This window comes from Anas platyrhynchos, chromosome 13 (assembly GCF_047663525.1).
Source record: "Anas platyrhynchos isolate ZD024472 breed Pekin duck chromosome 13, IASCAAS_PekinDuck_T2T, whole genome shotgun sequence".
In the NCBI taxonomy this organism is placed as follows: Eukaryota; Metazoa; Chordata; class Aves; order Anseriformes; family Anatidae; genus Anas; species Anas platyrhynchos.
Genome location: NC_092599.1, coordinates 521,059 through 535,804, shown reverse-complemented (window position 1 = coordinate 535,804; position 14,746 = coordinate 521,059). Strand labels below are relative to the sequence as shown.

At 55.1% G+C, this 14,746-nt stretch overlaps 1 protein-coding gene and 1 long non-coding RNA gene across 3 annotated transcripts in view; both read right to left on the bottom strand.

Moving 5' to 3' along the window:
* PLXND1 (plexin D1) overlaps window positions 1–5,306 on the bottom strand; it is an 80,523-nt gene extending 75,217 nt beyond the window's left edge. The window contains exon 1 of the mRNA XM_027467956.3: window positions 3,821–5,306. Coding sequence (XP_027323757.3) covers window positions 3,821–5,167 — 1,347 coding nt within the window. The 5' untranslated portion in view covers window positions 5,168–5,306. The remainder of the gene's footprint in view (window positions 1–3,820) is intronic.
* Window positions 5,307–7,042: 1,736 nt separating this feature from the next.
* On the bottom strand, window positions 7,043–14,537 carry LOC119718269 (uncharacterized). Of its 2 annotated transcripts, none has more exons than XR_011812613.1 (4): window positions 14,051–14,537; window positions 11,798–13,240; window positions 10,921–10,995; window positions 7,043–8,916 (listed from the first exon to the last, which is right to left on the bottom strand). It is a non-coding gene; the product is annotated as an uncharacterized lncRNA (long non-coding RNA). The 2 variants fall into 2 exon arrangements; XR_005269125.2 differs by having other exon boundaries at window positions 7,047–8,916; window positions 11,798–11,938; window positions 14,051–14,534.
* Between the last annotated feature and the right edge of the window lie 209 nt (window positions 14,538–14,746).

Here is a 14,746-nt window from a genome sequence, read left to right as displayed (position 1 = left end):
GCTGGGACCACGGAGCCAAAACAGCCTGGTAGCTGCCTCAGTTTCCCTGTCCAGAAAGGCAGACAGTGCAACACACAGGCACCGACCTCAGCCAGAGGGTGCCACGCGTCTGTCCTGCAGTAGGGCACCCAGGGAGGCAGCACGGGGAACCGGCCATCACCTCCCCTGATGTGGTGCTGCAGGCATCCTGCTCGGCCTCCCCAGGCCGGTTTGCACAAGGGCACGGGCTCCTGGCAGCTGCCCCACGCTCCGGCTGTGCCGCGGGGCTGACCCTCACAGCGAGCAGGCCACAGTCTGGCTGGGAAGAACAGCTCAGAGATGAAGTGAACCCACTCGGTGTCCCCAGGCTTCGGTAAGCACTGACAGCACACTGCTGCAGTTGACGTTTAAGGCAGGCTGCTGAAGAGATCTTACATCCCTCCTCCATTCTGAAGGCTGAGGTCCAGATTTGATCCAGGCTTCTAGCAGTAAAAACAGGGCAGTGACTTCATGCAGTATTTCATCTCAGCTGCATGCGTTACAAACACAGCCTGCTATTTGATATAAAATTAATTACAAAAAAAGCTACTTTTGCTGTGGGAAACCAAACCTAGAGCTCACCCACTCACTCTGTGCCCATCAAGAACCAAACCAAACCAAATCCTTCCCTGGAACATCCTCCTTCCCCTACGCTGCTTCTGCTTACCCATCTCCTTGGTGACTTTTTGGTGGCGCTCATCAAGAACAATCAACCAACCTGCTGACCTAGACCATGCTCCCCTGCACACTTTCCCCACGTCTCACAAAGTCATTAAGCATGTGCTTAATTGCAAGTCAGTGCTCCCATGACAGGGGCAGGGCGCCCCCAGGACACCGGCCCAGCCACCAGCCTGGGGAGATGCAGCGGCTGCAGCTCCCGCTGCCCGGCTGTCCTGGCAGCCCCAAGACACGGCTGGCGTGCCTGGAGCCAAGGGCTGGCGGCAGCGGCTGGGAACTGGGACCTGGATCCGGGCACCAGCACCGAGCCCTCGCATGGTGCCCACCTCCCACCGTGTCAGCTGCCACCACGCCGAAGGTAACGAGCCTGACCTGCCATCGCCCTGTTCTCCCAAAACCCATCCCTCATGCCCCAGTGCCGCGGCTCCCCGGCTGAGTCACAGCTAAGTGCTGCAGGAGAGGAGCATTCAATTAGACAGAACAACACACAAGGGGGCAATGATTTTCCTTTCACACCGCATTACGCCGAACAGCCAGTGCTCCCTATTTGTAACAACCGACTACTTCAGCCTAACATGTATTCGGAATGAATCAGGTCATCATTAGATTTTCATTTTTTTCCAGAAGGAGCTTAAAACCCAACCACCTAGACTACAGGAAGAACTAATGAACCACAATTGTGATAATACCGGTGCACCTATCAGTGATGCATAGGCAAAAGAAAACTTGGAAACCCACTAACGGCTGGAAAAGTGGAGCTTATAATGGGAAGGCAGCTAGACACTGATCTGCACCACTGAACCAGCTGCTGCTTTAATACATTTTCCTGCTGCGTTCCCAGGGCTGGGACAGAAAATGTATTAGAGTATTTCATTGTCTTGAAGGTGGAAATTGATGTTAGATTTTTGCAGCACAAAGAAACACAATATTACAACTCTTCTCTTGACACTGCCACTCTGGGACTTGAAAACGAAAACAGCTTGTTAACTTGTTGGCAATTCTAATGATTAAGTAAAAGGCAAAAGGAAAAAAAAATGAAAGGCTCTCCTTCTGACTGGTAGGAAGGCTTCCCAGCAGGCTTGGTCAGCGGTTTTAGAGAAATACGCTTCAAATAAATGGGAAGCGTAGAAATATTAGGCATGAACGAATATTAATAGTATGCTTCATTTATATCCTGCTGTACTTGACATCAAAGGATCTCAAAGCAGCTTTACAAATGTAATCTTTCACAACACATGAGCTAGGCTTCTGAATAACAGTAGTAGATACAGGAGTGTGCCTCAAATCAGGAAACTGAGGCACCTACAATTAAATGACTGGCTCGAGGACAGCCACACAGCACCAGATAAACCAGAATCCCGTTTTCCCTGTCCACCCTTTATAATCACCAGCCATACTGCTGTTTCCATTTAAACAAATTTTCTTGCAGCCTGATCTCACCACAAAGCTAAACACAGCGGGTGTCTGGTGACTTCCATAGGACTGGAGGCTCGGAATTTTCTAGCTCGCTCCCCTGAACCTCACATACCTGATTGCTTACCCTTTCAGGAACACAGAATTCCTTCGCAGAATGAGCTGACAACGTACTTCTGGTTGTCCTCCTCCACCAGCCACAGGGCATTCAGAGGAAAGAACCGATACCAGGGGTACACTTCGCAGTGCATCCACACTAAAGGCCAGATTCAGAGATGGAGAGAAATCTCATCTCAGTGAACTCAGGGTCTCTCTGGAGTCACTGTGGAATTAACTGTCTGCATAGCTTATTGGATATGGCACTTGATACTTCGAATGTTATTACATTGCTGTTACTTGTAATTATTTTCCTTAATAACAAAAGTTAGAAAAGGCAGTGTTTTCTCAACCATCGAGAAGCGCTGAGGAAGCTCTAGGGAACTGGGTGTCTCTCTGCCATTGACTTTCAATTAAAACTGTGCTTCTAACTCTTAAGCACTCTCCAGACTTCTTAGCTGCAGTGCCTCCTCTCAGCCCGCGTGACAGAGATGCTACAATCCTGCAAGGTGCTGAGTGTCAGATTTGCAGGGATGCTGAGCATCAGCCCCAGCCAGCAAGACCTGCGGGTGCCTTCCTGCCCTGTAAATAGGATTCCCGACTCCCGGTGCCTCCTCTGAGAGCCGTGACCATGCCAAAACTTGAGGACTGGGCTCCTAGTGTTTAATGCACTGACTCTTTGTGGAATTAACTCAAAAGCCAGGACAACTACCAGATTGCCTGGCTGTCAGGCAGCTTGTAGCTTGCCACCAGGGAAAAACTATTCAACTTTGCTAGAGTAGGTCTACGAACCAGTGCATTAAGACTACATATTTTAACGCAGCATGGAGATGCCACACTAAACACTTCGGTTACCATGGGAAACCTTTCTCTCTTTGCCACTGGCATTGCACAGGGAAGCCCAAGCCCAAATGCTCTATCTTGCCTTTGAAATCCAACAGATGTTTTTACGATCTTTGATGGAGCTGAGTTATGCATCCTTCCCAGAGGAAGGGAAAAATGCAGTGTTAAAGCAGCTTTCTCTTTCTTTGTTTCTCTCTCTTTCTTTCTCTCCAAACAGTGCACGTCTTTAGTGAAAGGGAAAGCAGCCGTCTTTATCCGCCGTTAACATTTACGTCCACTCGGTAAGAAATCGTGACAGCGGCAAACTTTTCCCCCGAACGCAACGGCACAAGGCCGCCTGTGTGCGCGCCTCCCCGCGCAGGGCTGCCCGGCCGCGGCGGGACGGGACGTGGGAAGGGAGCAGCTGCGGCTGGCGGTGCCCCCCCCCGAGCCCCCTCCCGGCCGTGCAGGGACCCCGGCCGGACGCCGAGCCTCTGAGTCACCGCCGGGTCCGTGCGGCACGGAACGTGGGAATATCGCTGCCCCGGCACCGAGCCCCGCGGCGCCCGCACTCAGCAGCGCTCCCTCCGCTCCCCCGTGCCGAGCGCCGTGCGCGCCCGCCGGGGAGGCAGCGGGACCGGCCGGCGGAGCGGAGCGGAGCGGGGCGCGGAGCGGAGCGGGGCCGCTCGGGAGGCAGCGGACGGGGCGGGCCGGGGCCGTCACCCCCCCGCCGGCCGCAGCCTCGGGGCGCCCCGTCGTGGGCGCCGCCCGGCCCGGCAGGTGCCCGCCGTACCTGGATGTTGCGCTTCTCGCAGGCGGGGCCGGTGCCCTGCACCACGCTGTCCAGCACGGTGACCATGCCGGCGGCGGGGCTGACGAAGCAGGAGTTGCGCGCCGCCCGGATCGTCTCCTCGATCTCGGCGAAGCGGAAGATGCAGAGCGCCGAGAGCGGCCGCCCGCCGCCGCCGCCCGGCCCGGCGCGCTCGAAGACGCCGAAGAGCAGCTCCTCCTCGGGCGGAGGGGCCGCGGCCGGGCCCGAGGGGCTGCGCCAGGCCGCCCGCGCCGGGAAGACGGAGACGAGGCGGGTGAAGGCGTCGGCGGCGCCGCCGCAGCGCAGCCCCAGCTGGATGTAGGACTCGGTCAGCTTCTTGGTCTCGCCGCTGCCGTTGAGCGTGGCCTCGGCCGCGTCGCCCAGGCAGATGCGGGCCAGCAGGCTGTGCGAGGGGCTCTCCTTGTCGCCCGCGTTGGCCTCGCTGTTGAGCGCCAGGTAGGCGTAGGGGCGGCGGGCGGGCGGCGCGGCGCCGCGCTGCAGGAAGGCGCGCACGAAGCTGAGCTTGTGGCGCGCCTTGGCGACCTGCTTGATCTTGAAGATGTTGTCGTCGGACGGGTTGATGTCGAAGGTGAAGAGCTTGGCCAGGTCGCCGCGGGCGTTGAGCGCGCGGATGGCGATCTCGGGCGTGTTCTCGAAGCGGTGGTCCTCCAGGCTGCGGTTGCGGGGGAAGAAGGGGCTGCCGAAGCCCGTGTAGGTGGCGGCCACCAGCAGCCGCGCCCCGCCGCCGCCGCCGCCGCCGCGGCGCAGCACCAGCCCCACGGTGGAGGCGTTGGGGTGGTTGGCCGCCACGTTCAGCATGCTGGGGAACACGGTGACCGCGTCGCTGCCGCCCGGCGGGAAGCGCACGGCCACGGCCGAGATGTTGGTCATGCTGCGGAGCTGGCAGAGGCCCTGGTAGATGGAGCCGCAGACGACGAGGACGCCCTGCTCGGGGTCGGGCTGCAGGATCTTGTTGTAGTTGTTGGTGAGCACCTTGGGGTGCTCGCAGGAGGCCTGCGGCAGCTGCGGCGCGTGGCACAGGGGGCTGTCCAGCACCGGCCCCACCGCCGCCTCCGCCTGCAGCGCCAGCTCGCCCCCCGACAGCTGGAACAGGCGGTTGACGGCCGCCAGGTAGACGCGGGAGCCGGGGCCGTCCAGCGCGAAGTTGTTGGTGGGGGTGGGCGAGAGGAACTTGCGCTGCACCTCCAGGCCGGCGGCGCGGCCGGGCAGCAGCAGCGGCAGCAGCGGCAGCAGCAGCGGCAGCAGCGCGGGGGACCGCGGCTCAGCGCCCGCCGCCGGGGCCGGGGCCGGAGCCGGAGCCGGAGCCATCCCGCCGCCCGCGCCGCCGCGGAGCCGCCGAGTGCATGAGCCCGCTGCGAGCGGCGGGAGGGGCCGGGCCGCGGGGCCGCTTCCTGCGGGGGCTGCGCGCCCGCCGCCGAGCGACGCCCGCGGGAAGTGGCGGCCGCGCCGGGTGCGCGGGTGCGCGGCGCTGCGCGGCGGGGGGCGGCGGGGGGCGGCGGGGCGCGCTCACGGCCGCGCCTCCCTCCCTCCGCCCGCCCCCGCCCCCGCCCTTCTTGGCGTTACTCACTTCTTTCTTATTCGGGGTTTGTCATGTGAAGATGATTAAGTCGCGGGTATTTTTCCCCGCGCCGCGGGCCGGCCCCGCACCGGGCGGGGGCACGAGCGCCGCGGCCCCCCTGCCCCGGGCACGGCTCTGCTCCGCCGCCCCGCTTCTCCGCAGCCGGTTTCGCGCAGGACCGGCGGGGGGGCGGCCGAAGGACGCGGCGCCTTCCCCAGCGGCGGAGCGGCGCGGCCAGCCCGGGGAAGGGGGGGGAAACGGGCCCCCCGCCGGCCGGCCCCGGGCAGGGGCGCGAGGAGGAGGCGGCGGGGCCGGGGCGGGCAGGGACGGAGCGGGCAGGGCCGGGGCGGGCAGGGATGGAGCGGGCAGGGATGGAGCGTGCAGATGTGCCGGGGGCTGCAGGGCCCGTCCCGTCCGGGCGGCCGCGCCCGCTGCGGGCTGCGAGCCCGGACGGAGCGGGGGGCCGGGGGCAGCGCGGCCCCGGGGGGCCGCCGGGTACGGCCGCGGCCTCGGGTCGGTTCCCGGCCCCGGCCCCGGCCCCGGCCGCGGGCAGCTCCCCCGGGAACCGGCCCCCGGCGCGGGGAGCGGCGTGCGGCTCCTCGGGGCCCCACGTCCGGAGGGAGCTTTGCCCGCACGAGGAGCCAAAGGCAGAGTTCGGAACAGGACCGCGCGTCTCCTCTGCCCTCCATCGGGCTCTCCTTTAACTGTAGAAAGGGGATGAATAAATAAATAAATAAGAGAAAGAAGTGTTGATATTTCCAAATTCCACCCACTGAAATGCACGGGGCGGGGGGGATGGCCCCGAGATAGCGCAGCCTCTGATCCGCCCTTCCTTATCGGCGTGGGAACGCTCTACCTGGGTGGGTGAAAGTGTAAATTCACATCCCCGGCAGCTCTTCCCACGTCCGTGGGCACGCGTGCTCCCCCCGTTGTGGGGAGGGATGCTCTCGGACCGAGGAGCGCGGCCAGGTAAGAGCACAGAGAAAGCCACGAACGATCCTGCGGCAGGAGCCTGCCCGGGCTGCACTCTGTGCAACAGCTGCTGTGTTTGCTCAGGGCTCACAGCCCCGCAGCGGGAGCGGAGCGGCCCCGAGCAGCTGCCCAGAGCAGCACTCAGCAGAGCCGCCCAGACCCCAGGCAGGTGCCGAGGGGGCACGGGTGGGCTGCAGGGCGCTGCAGTACCCCGACCCTTGGCACCCTGGGGATGCTTGCAGCCAAAGCGAGGGCAGAGCTGAAAGCCAGGCACGTGGCTTTATCCTCAGTGTCCTCGTCTCAATCCTGAGTTTCCACTATGAGCAGAGACCCAGCCGGAGCAGCCACGTGTGGAGGAAAGCAGAGGGGAAGCTTGTAGCCTTGCTTTCACCATGCAGCTACAGCCGTGTATCATTACAATGACACAAGTCTCCTTGCAACAGGGGAGTGTGTCCCCTGCACAGGGTTGAGTACAGAAGCACCTCACCATCCACGAATAGCTGTCAGTATTTAAAGCAAATCAGATGAGCCCTGGAAAGCTGTATTCCCTCCTGTCCCCAAGCTGTGCCTTGCCACCCTGCCCGTTCTCGTGGTGCTTATTTTCATTTATACAGAACATGGTAGCGAGGCTGATGAGAATTCTGCACGACTTCTGTTCTGGAGAGGAAAATCCTCTGTTGTTGTCTAATCTCATTTCTACACCTGCCAATTTTCCTCACCCCCTTCCTGTCCTCCTCGCTCTCTTCAGAGCACTAATTAATACGCAACTGCTTTGGCCACGCCATGTCCACCAAAAATGTGCACTGAATTAAATGTTGTGCTTTCATGCTATCTAACTCATTGTCTCTGGTAATCATATCCTTAATTAGTAGAGTTATTAGCTGTTTCTGAATGTGGGACTCCCAGTTGTTGGATCTTTTTTTAAACTACAAGATAGCAATATTTAAATGTGATCGTGTCTTTAATTGCATGGAAATAAACCCCCATGATCCCAAACCCTTAATCTGCCTATTTTAGGATTTCTTATGGCTGCTTATCCTGATAGTAGAGCATCTTCCATATGGAATCAGCCGTTTAAGGCATATCAAATTAGGTTCCAGATTACAGTCAGTTAAAAATAAAAAAAAAAATATATAGGCCAAAGAGCATAGAAAAATGTTTGACTTACCCAAAGGTATTCAGTAGTTGCTTTGTAAGAAAAAAATCCCCCAGGAGCTCTGACTCCCATTTCCTATGGTGAGCAGTTAGCTACACTGATACAATTAAAGCCAAAATATTTGTGGTATTGAAGGATTGTTTGACAAAGATTTTATTGTTGTTGTTAGGAAACAATCCTCTGGTAAGATGCTTTGAGGGGAATATTTTCCAGAAATGATTTCCCACCCCTATTATCTGGGCTGTTAGAAGCTCTAGTGAGTATTTCAGGGTAATGCTCCTAATGGAGTAGTAGAGGTTTTTAAATCTCTCATACACAGATCTCACCATTATTTTTTTGTTCAGGAAGAAAAAAGGAAAGGTCAAAATTAAACCACATGCCTCCTGCAATAGGCATTCACCCCCCTGCCAAAATCCCTTCTCCTGTGTGACTTCTGTGCAGGTTTAAAGACAACAGCTTTTCAGATATCTCTGTGGGGGAGAGGGGCTGTGTGCATAAGAACTCAAAAACACTTTAATTATTAATAAATATATTTACACGAGAACAGTTTCCCTTTAGGGGAAACATGAGTTACTCATGCAATTACTCAGGTTATATTGACTCAACACTGTCAAAGAAAAAAAAAAAAAGGACCTAATCACTTTAATACAGGGGGGCATAAACATCTATTTATTTAGTGGGGTTTGTGTGCAAGGTAACCATAAAGTGCCCTGTGGATTTGGGAAGAAAACTCGCCCTTGCACATGGGAGATGGTGGGGTTTGACTCAGCAGACGTGCACGGGACAGGCTCCTGGGGCCACCTCTGCCTCTGCGCGGGGACCCCGTGGGTACCGCAGGTGCTCGGGGCTGGGCTGCACGGGAGGGCAGAGGCGTCCGGGGCTGCGTGGAGCAGCCTCAGTCCTGCTGTGGGTACAAGCCCCAGACGGGGTGGGCTCCTCACGTCCTGGCAGAGGAAAGGCAACACTCGGCCTCGGTCACACAGGAGCTGCTGCTGGGCACTCACCCACCTGCACCAGGTCACGTCAGAACACACGGCTGCTCCGGGCCAGACAGCCAGGTCTCACGTTTGTCAATCTCCTTCACACCTTGCCTCTAAGTGGGGTCTTCGGTTCATTTTCTATGAGATTGCAGGGCAGGTTATTGAGAGACCTTGGGGTAGATTCACATTCATCAGCACTTGTTTTGAATCCGTTTGGCCACTTTCTTTCCCTCTCAAACACAAAATGATGCAAAATGGCCCATGGATAGCTGTAGCGGATCAGAGCAGGGGGCAGCTCACGCACTGCCCTCATCCTGAGAGAGGCTGCTGGTGGCTCTCCGAGGAAAGGGTTCCAGAGGCAGGACGGAGGATGCCAGGAGGTCTCCAGGTGCTGAGGAAGTGCAAGGGGAACTCAAGGTGAGCAGAGATGCGCTCAGACACAGAGAAATCATTACCTGCACAAGAACTGCTCCTGCTCACCGCACTTACCTGATGCTGTCCAGTCCTGCCTGCCACCCGGCTTTGTCCAGTTAGTTGTTAGTGCCTGGTGTCATCAGGCTGGATGCATCAGCAAAGTGCTCACAAACGCACTTCAGGGCACTCAAATAACAGAGGGCTTGGAAATAGACTGATTAGCAATTCTCAGTATATTTTTGGATGAGTGTGGACTGGGTCCCTATGTTATTGTTACTAATCTGTATCGTGAGCACAGCTCATGGGGAAGGAGGCCAGGCTGTCATTACTGTTATTACTAATGATTTAGCACACTGGGATTCTGCTAGGTGCTTAGCAGAAAGATTAAGGCAAGGTCCCTTCCCAAACGTCCTTTAATCTAAGCACGAGCTGTGGTGTGGGCTCAGGCTTCACTGCAAATGGCTGTTGCAGGAATTGCACTGGCAGGTTCCACTGCCACCGTGTTGCTGGCTTCCAGCCCTGGTCTGAGCAAGGGCGGAGGGATTTATGGGGACATGTGGCACTTTCTGAGAAGAATCATGCTTTTTTCCCCTCAAATCTCTTTGTTTTCGAAGATGAACCTTTCCCAGTGTAATATAGAGCAGAGTATGTAATGCAGTCATAACCTTGTCTGCAGCGTGCAGCCGGCTGACGTGCTCACCGTGAGGGATTCGCCTCCAGAGAGGAGCTGTGCAGACAGAGGTTGTGAGCATGAAAAGGTCTCCTTCTGGGTTAATGATGGATTCAGTGCTGGTGAAAGTTCACACACACACAATAATGGCAGGATTTTCCAGACAAGGAGGTTTATCACCAGGCAATAAAAAATGTATGTTTTGTAGGCTGTGCTGGGATTTGACACCGTCGCTGAGGGTGGAAAGGAGTTTTGGTTTTACAGGCTGGGCCCTCAGCTGGGAAGCAGCAGCAGCAGGCTCCCCACCTTCCCACAGGTCCACTTTGTGACCTGCTGCTTTTTGGTTTTCTCTCTAGAGGTTAAGAAAGGGCTCAGCGCTCACTGCCCCCCCAGTCTCACACCATCGGGGCTGGAAGCACAGCCAGTAAGCTCAAACATGTCTCCAGCTCTGCTCTGCGAGAAATTGAGCGTGTACCGGGGCCAGCGGCAGTGCAGGGGGGGCAGGGAGCAGCCCCCGGTGCTGCTCGGGCAGCGACGTGCCTGGGGCAGGGGCCCGGCCCGCTCACGGGCTCGTGTTGCCGCTGGAGCCATGGCAGTGCCTGACGCAGGGACGGCCGCATCCCGTCCACGTCAGGCCCCGGCTCTGGTCCCGCTGCTTCTGACTGAGTTCCAGCAGCGTGGGATGCAGCATTTGGCTCCCAGCAAAGGAAGCGAGCGCAACATAAAGCAGAGCATCCCCTCGTGGGATTCGCAGCGGGGGCCGGGCTGATTGTTCAAAACAAAGCATGGCTGCCTTGGAAGCGAGCCTGCTTCTTACCCCGGCATTCGCACACGAAGCCCCTAGCTGACCCACGCGGCAAGGCCCTGCAACGGCAGCCAGCGGGGCCGATCCCACCAGCTTTGTTCAATGTCCCCCGCCAAAGCCCGGAGGAAGTTTTTCCTTATGAAGTCAGGCAGGATCGTGCCACACTCTTCGCAATATGCTAACTTTCCAGTGAGCAGTTGCTCAATACGTGCTTAAGTAGACGGGCCACTACTACCCGTTAACCAAAACAAATGGGAAAGGAGGAAAGCTTACAGCACAACAATTGCTTTCAATTAGAGGAAATATCTATTGCCAAAACATGTCAGTGGGATTTGACAGACTACATTTTTAACTGTGTACTACTGAAGGGCCGGCTGCACTAAAATGCAGCTTAAACTAAACAAGGATTTAAACCCTTCCCTTCTTTCTCATGGAATAATCACCAGGCTGTAAATACATTATTACAGTCCACACTGCCCTTGTTAATTCAGAGCGATTTGACTTACCTCAGTAGTTTTGACTCTATTCTCTTCCATGTTTGCAGGACTTGTTGAGGCTTCAGCACTGATGTTCATTAAGTGCTTTTAAGTGAAAGGGAAATGTGGTTAACTTTATAATTATTGTTTGCTTTGCACACCTTAAAACAAACCTAAGCATTTTGATTAAAACCTCACAAGTTCTGAGTCAACTCTCTATTTGGTGTGTCCAGCTCTAAGCACTCTGCTGCACAGAGCAGACCCCCAGAACAGCTCCAGGAACATCCTCAGCCTAGCAGGCCCTGCCACCAGCAAACCTGTGTGTGTCCCTGGTGGCACCCCAGCCCTGCGACAGGCCCTGTGCTGGTGCCAGCCTGGAGGCCACGGCCGTCACCTGCCCTGAACCCAGCCCAGCAGACGACGCTGGACCCAGGGCCTGTGCAAATTCTTGGGCTCCTGCCAAGGTCAGCTCCAGCTTCAAGTCACTTGTCAATGCTTTAGCTCTAGGTCAGGCATCCAGCCCTTGCCAAACCCAGCCCAGCGCAGGGTCCCATAGCTTCTGTATCCAGCTGTAACGCTGGCTCAGGGTCTCTGCTAGCCCAGTCCCCAGCTGCTGTTAACCCCAGCCTCCCCATCTCAGCCAGTCCCAGCCACAGGCCCTGTTAAGATAGCCCTTGACAGCATCATCTCAATGACTTACCGTGGCAGTAATTACCATTCACAGCAATAAACTGAGCATATCAGCATCTCTAACCCTGACCCTGCCGGGGGGCCTCACAACATTACCATCCCATCCTCCAGCACCCTGACCTCCACCCCAGGGCCATCCCACCCTGAATTCCAACCAAGAGCCCCCCTCCAGCCAACCCGCCTGCTGCAAGACCCATGCCCTACCCCGCACCCTCACCTGGACACAAATTCTGCCCAGAACATGCCTGTGCCACTTCTAATAAGGGCAAGGTAACACCTGGCTGTTACGATAAAGTCCTCCTCAACCTCATTGTTCTCCACATGGGACGATCAGGTCCTGCAGTTCTTGCACTGTGCCCTGGCATTTGAATGGAGACGCGGGGTCAGCTTCTTGCAGTATCTTACCAGTAATTAGTAGGTGTCAGTTACAAATGTGCCCATCCACTACTTTTTTACTAGGGAACCTAAAATACTTTCATACCTATATCTTACAGTGGCCTGCTATCTGCAATTCGTAGATAAATCTTTGATGTGTGGAGTCCAACAGCATATGTTTTACATTGGCTCTAATAGCTGTCTTTCAGTATAATGTCGCTTGTGGGGTGTCGTCTGGTATTGTATATTTTTGGACATATTGTAAACAGTGTGATTTCGTTCTTGACATTTCTGTAGTGACCTCAACAGTCTTAGAGGTTTACACATTTCTTATGTGCAGTCAACACATCCATTAATCTTAAAGATAAGCCAGAATTTAAGTCTCTCACACACATGTATATATACACACCCCCCCATCCCCCCCAAGGAAAAAAAAAAAAACAAAAAACAAAAAACACATAAGCACATACACATTTAAAACGCCAGCAAGTCCTATGTTGGACTGCTTGTAGCATTCTGGATTTTGTTGCAGAAGAGCACTAGCAAAGAGAGCTAGCAGGCAGGTTAGGCTGCCAATATGCTATGTAGAATAAGCATGCTTGCATGCATGTGAATGTATTTGCGCCTGAACTCACCACAAAATCAATATTGTAAAACAAACAATGTTTAAAAACTGCATACTAATGGAAACATTCACGTGACTCTTTAAACTAGAGAAAACAGCTTTTTCTTTGGATTATGAGGGTAGCCTGGTAGAAAGACACTCTTTGCTCTACACTCACAAGCAGTTGTGACCCTGAAACTGAGCAGCAAGACTGGTAAAGCAAAAAGAAGGGGCAACGTGCTGGTACAGCTGGGGAAAGTGAGAAAGAAGAGACAAACAAACAGCCTAAATAATTAAAACGACCTTTCAGAACTCACTGATTTAAAATGTAAACACCATAAAGACTGTACGTCTGACCCCTGAGTATCAGCTGTTCCATCTTCCTAAGCAGTGGTCTTTTTGCTATTTTCACATCCACGTCTCATTGTACATGGGCATGCAGTGTATTTCAGGGGTTGTGGATGTCACAGGAGAACTCCCCCCACAGGAGAACTCCCCCTTCTAGGGGGTCTTCTACCCCCAGCAGGACAGAATGAGTCAAACCAACAACGTCACCCTACCCGAGCTTAACACAAGGGACATGTTATAACAGAGTAGAGCAACCACTTCATTGAACTGGGGCCTCCTTCTCCCTGGAAAGGCTGGGAAAAGGGCATCAGCCCTATGCCTCGTGGTGTTCACCTGGGGACAGGAAAAACAAGCTTTAATAATAATGAGGGCTAACAAGCTGCAGGTGCTGGCTCTGTGCTGAAGGTGGCAGCCCAGGGGTGGGTGGCAGCAGGGTTTCTTCTGCAGGACTGGCATAAACCCGTTTTACTGATGTTGTCGGGCCAGGTTCCGGCTCTGGCAGCTTCTGGGTCCTCCTGGAGCTGGAGCTGCAGACCCGCAGCTCCTGCCGCCTGCCTCGCAGCACCGACCCGGGGCAAGCCCCCAGCCCTGAGCCTCAGCCGGCAGGAGAGTCGACCCCGGGTCTGCTGGGGTTATGGCAGGAAAATGTGTTTCGCTAGATGACTCAGAGGACCTGTCATGAAATACTGGGCTTTTCCCCTCCCTCTCTGTCAGGCTCCTTCAGGCCAGGCAGCTACAAACGCCAAATTTTCTCCTACCCCAAGAGCTGCTGGTGTGCAAGAATTAGCCGATGGGTTTGGGCCAGTTCCCAGAGGAGAGACATGAGCAGCACCAAACCCTCTACAGCTGGCACACATTAGGCTCTTGCCTGCAGCCCATGCAGAGGTGCCCAGGACAGAGCAAGCCACCGAGGTTTCCGTAACCTGGAATCTGACCTCGTAATCTTCTTATCTCCCTCCCGGTGCTTTCTGTCCTGTCACACAGAGAGCAGCTTGTCATACAGGGCAGATTCTTTTAACCTCCTTAATGGTACTTTTCACCTTCAGGGTCCTCTCATGCACAGGGTTTATCTTCTGATCGATATTACTCTTCTAAGTGATGTCTATTTAAACCCGTGTTTAAAAAGAAAACAGCAAAACTTACTTCTGGTTTCAATCAAAGCCATCAGTCAATTGCCCTGTTCATTTCAGCCTTGTTGAGCAGTGTTTAGCCTCCTCTGAGCAGCACTCACAAAAGTAGGAGCCTGGGGACCGGTCCCTGAGCTGCTGCGCACGCTGAGGTTTCCTATCCCACGAGCAGCCCTGTTTTCATCGAGCCGTTTGCTAAGCTGTTCGATAACCACGGCTAGCAGGGACGACAGAGCGCGGCCCACAGCAAACAATATCTTTGTTTAAGGTCATTCCTGGGACTGCAGAAAGGAAGTGCACGTTGTTCCCAGCAGATCCAGTGTTTCTAGGGCTTTCAGTTAACCCATCTGTGGCACCAGTCCCCACTCAGCAAAACTGTACTGCGCTCCTCTCCCTCTCGCATGAGACCTGCAGAGTAAGCACTGCAGCAAGAGTGGCAGGATCTGGCCTGGTGGGTGCTCTGATGCAGAAGGTTGAATAAATATTAGTGGTTAAACTAGTAATTAACTCGCCGGTTGAAATATCCAACAGAACCCATGTTTTCCTCCCAGTTGATGCAAATGAGAGTTGATTGTAAACAACTCATGCCTAAATTATACCTTAGAGAATCTGAGTAACACAGTTGGCCTTGCCTGAATTATTTCAATGAAAACAAGGCAGACAAATGAGCGTAATTGCCCAACTTCTTTCATTTGCTAGCTTTTGCCTTGCT